Source organism: Zingiber officinale, chromosome 2B, assembly GCF_018446385.1.
Source record: "Zingiber officinale cultivar Zhangliang chromosome 2B, Zo_v1.1, whole genome shotgun sequence".
Lineage (NCBI taxonomy): Eukaryota > Viridiplantae > Streptophyta > Magnoliopsida > Zingiberales > Zingiberaceae > Zingiber > Zingiber officinale.
The window spans coordinates 110,035,021-110,038,785 of NC_055989.1; the positions used below are offsets into that span (position 1 = coordinate 110,035,021).

The 3,765-nt window shown below is 38.1% G+C and overlaps 1 protein-coding gene across 1 annotated transcript; it reads right to left on the reverse strand.

Annotated features, from left to right (window-relative positions):
• Positions 1-495: 495 nt before the first annotated feature.
• On the reverse strand, positions 496-2,443 carry LOC122048563 (GDSL esterase/lipase At3g26430-like). Its single transcript, XM_042610116.1, has 5 exons — positions 2,209-2,443; positions 1,913-2,122; positions 1,206-1,372; positions 831-1,101; positions 496-758 (listed from the first exon to the last, which is right to left on the reverse strand). Exons 1-5 carry the CDS (start codon positions 2,441-2,443, stop codon positions 496-498), a joined length of 1,146 nt encoding a protein of 381 aa, XP_042466050.1.
• Positions 2,444-3,765: the final 1,322 nt, after the last annotated feature.

The following is a 3,765-nucleotide window of genomic DNA, read 5'->3' on the forward strand; positions in this document are numbered from 1 at the left end:
AATAAGAATAACTGACTCAATGAATAATTCAAAAAATTTGATTCAATTTATTCAATTTATTTTTAATATCAATTATTTTGATTAAATCTATTCTATGATTTTAAATTTTAAAATCAATTAAACTATTTTATAATTAAATAATAATAATAAAAATATTAAGATTTTTTAATTTTTTATTAAACTGATTAAGTTTTTATTAAAAAAACTATAATATTTTATTTTTTTAAAATCAGTTAATTTGATTACCGATTAAATTAATTAATTTTTTTATCGATTTTATTTATTTGATTTTAATAGTAGACAATTAAGATCAGGCGAGATTATGTATGCTTTAACCATCACAAGATCTGAAGAATGTTTATACTAAAGTTACAGGAATCAAACTTCACTTCTAATAAAAATAAATGTAATTAGCAATTTATTAATTATCAAGCTCCCTAACAAAATCGACTAAAATTCAAAATCAATAAATTAAAACCTAATGTAAGTGGTTCATTATGCCTTCACTTTGCAAGCCAACCGTAAAGGAACAGGTGGATCAGAAAATTTTCCATTCACAATTTGTTGAAAGATCCATTTGTTGGCGGTGTCAGTGTAGTGAACTCCGTCCCAAATGATCCTCTTTGATGGATTCTGACAAGCCTTTCCAACCATCACCTCTTTTCCATTTTTTGTCATTGTCGATCCGCATCCGATATTTATATTGTAGTTGTACTTTCCTCCATGCCCACAACACGCTACAAGTGGCAACTCAAATCCTACAAAAAAAAAATCATATTTATAAGAGTTTAAAATTTAGAATTTATGGTTTAAATGTAATTCTTATATACCATGCTGGTGTGCATGGCTTAGGAGCTCGTGCTTGATCGAGTAAATATCTACATAGGTGAAGACGCCGAACGGGAGATCCTTCCTCAATTGACTCAAAGTCTTATTTAGCTTTTGGTTGAAGAGCTGGGCCACATGGTTGAAGGGAGCCCCACAGCCAAATCGGTCCACCTCTGGCGCTTTAAGGGTGAGCCGGTCCAAAACATAAGGGAGGCAGCCAAAAGGCCCGGTGTTGTGAATCCAAAAGTACCTCCCTCCCTCCCAGTAAATGCTCTACAAACACCCAAACAAAAACGGACAAAACAAAACACTCCTTACCATTAGAATTGATATCTTGAAAACAAACGAATTACAAAATATCTAAAAATTAAATCCACCTGAATGGCAAGAACAAACTTGTCCAAGATATCAGGAATGACCGATTTGACTTCGTCGGTGGTCCAATTTCTAAAGTAACCTTCTGTGAGATCATTTTGGCCAATGTCGATCGTGTATAGAGCTTGGGAGAAGTACTCTTCCTTCGGCAGTTGATCCTTAAACAATCCTACACACAAACGATAATTTAATTTATGTATTATGAATTCATATATTAGTGAGTTGATTCTAGATCTGCAATGCAAGAGAATGCGTCAATTTCATAAAAAGAAGGTTAAATACAATATATGAATTGGATTATGGAGTTAATGAACAAGTGATTAAGTTTTGTATTAACCAATAAATAAAGAATTTTTAGTATTATTGTGTACCTTGCTGGATAAGTGCTTGGGAGCGAGACTTGAACTGGGAGAATTCCCAAGTCTGGACGTCCATGGAGATGGGGCTGAAGCCGGACTGGGTCAGTGTGGCGTAAGGCTGCCTGATCGTCGACCCCGCCGTGGCGAAGTTCGCACCATGAGAGAAGTTGGTATTGTGTACCTTGCTGGATAAGTGCTTGGGAGCGAGACTTGAACTGGGAGAATTCCCAAGTCTGGACGTCCATGGAGATGGGGCTGAAGCCGGACTGGGTCAGTGTGGCGTAAGGCTGCCTGATCGTCGACCCCGCCGTGGCGAAGTTCGCACCATGAGAGAAGTTGGTATTGTGTACCTTGCTGGATAAGTGCTTGGGAGCGAGACTTGAACTGGGAGAATTCCCAAGTCTGGACGTCCATGGAGATGGGGCTGAAGCCGGACTGGGTCAGTGTGGCGTAAGGCTGCCTGATCGTCGACCCCGCCGTGGCGAAGTTCGCACCATGAGAGAAGTTGGTGCCGATAGAGTTGAGGTAGGCACTAAGGAACGGGAGGCCTAGGCTGCTCGCTACAATAATATTATAGTTTTGCAGGTGAGATGGTGGAAGCCTATCAATTGCCATAATTGAGATTGATATAAACGAATGAACATACCGATAAAATCGATGAGGAGGCGGCCATCGCAGTACCGACCTGCCGGCTTGCCAAAGAAGGACTCGCCGTGGGACGGCGGGGCTGCCCCAAAGGCGGCCGACAGCCCACCAGTGTCAGAGTTAGAGTCACCGAAATTGAAGATAGCCGGGAAGTGGCAGGAATCAGAGGAGGCGGCTACAACGAGAAGGGCTTGGACGAAGAGGAGCCATTGAAGGCAGCAGCAACTAGAAGCCATGAAGAAGAGGAAGAGATGTGAGATAATTGAAGAAGAGATGTGAGATAATTGAAATAGAATTGTTGTGGTATAAATAGAGAGATACAACGTGTATATAGATGGATGTTGATCTAGCAGATTGACTTTTTGATAATTTTATCTTTGTACTTAGATTAATTTTATCTTGTGTAAATCATTTATAGTGATTATAATTTTATATAAGAATATGTGAAGACTGATGTATTTCATAATATATAAATTTGGAAACAAACAAATTATTAAATTATTAAAATTAAAAAGTTATACAGCATAATAAAAATATTATATTTGCTTTTAGAAAAAAAATGATAAGATAAATCTTTTGCCAGGATGTTTTAAATATTACTTTATTCTTTCGTTCTTAATATTATTTTTAAAGAATTATTGATTTAATCTCTGTCCCTGGTATTTATTTATTATTTACATTATTCTTTTATAAGGATAAACTATCGTTTTAAAATCAAACAGAACAAATAAAAAATGGTTAAACTGATTTTTTTAGACAAATCAAATTTGCTGAGCTTTATTATCAAAATTTAACAAACCAAATCGAATAAAATCGATTAACTCAGTTGATTATAGAATTAAATAATCTCGATTGATAACACCATTAGTCTGTTGGGGGCAATTTCCCTAAGTTAAGATTGATCAATTTAATTAAACTTGAGTTGAGTCAAGCTTTAGTCATGATTTGAGTTTTGATGTTTGACAATATAAGGAGATTGCTGGAGCAATCGTTCGATTATGGAGATGGTCAAAGGGTTAACCAGGTTGATGAGAATATAAGTCAAGCAGGTCAAGGTTGACAAGAGACTTGATTGGGAAAGTCCAAACTGGATGTCAGACATTTAGAAAGTCCTAGTGAGGAGCTAGGCAGGAGAAAGTCCTGGTGAGGAGCCAGGTAACGGGAAAGTCCTAGTGAGGAGCTAGGCAAGGGAAAGTCCTGGTGAGGAGCCAGGCAACAGGAAAGTCCTAGTGAGGAGTTAGGCAGGAGAAAGTCTTGGTGAGGAGGCAGGCAATTGGAAAGTCCTGGTGAGGAGGCAGGCAAGTGGAAAGTCCTGGTGAAAAGTCAGCCAGTTGGAAAGTCCAAGTGTGATCTTGGCAAAGGAGAAAGTCCTGGTGAGGAGCTAGGCAATTGGAAAATCCAAGTGTGATCTTGGCAAAGGGTGTAAGTCCAAGTATATGGTCTTGGCAAGATAAGTCTTAGTCTAACTTGGCAAGGAAGACCAGACAACTAGGATAAGGCTGAAGAAAGCTCCTGAAGGCAAGGCGTGAAGGATGGGGAGATATTCGAGGGACGCAAG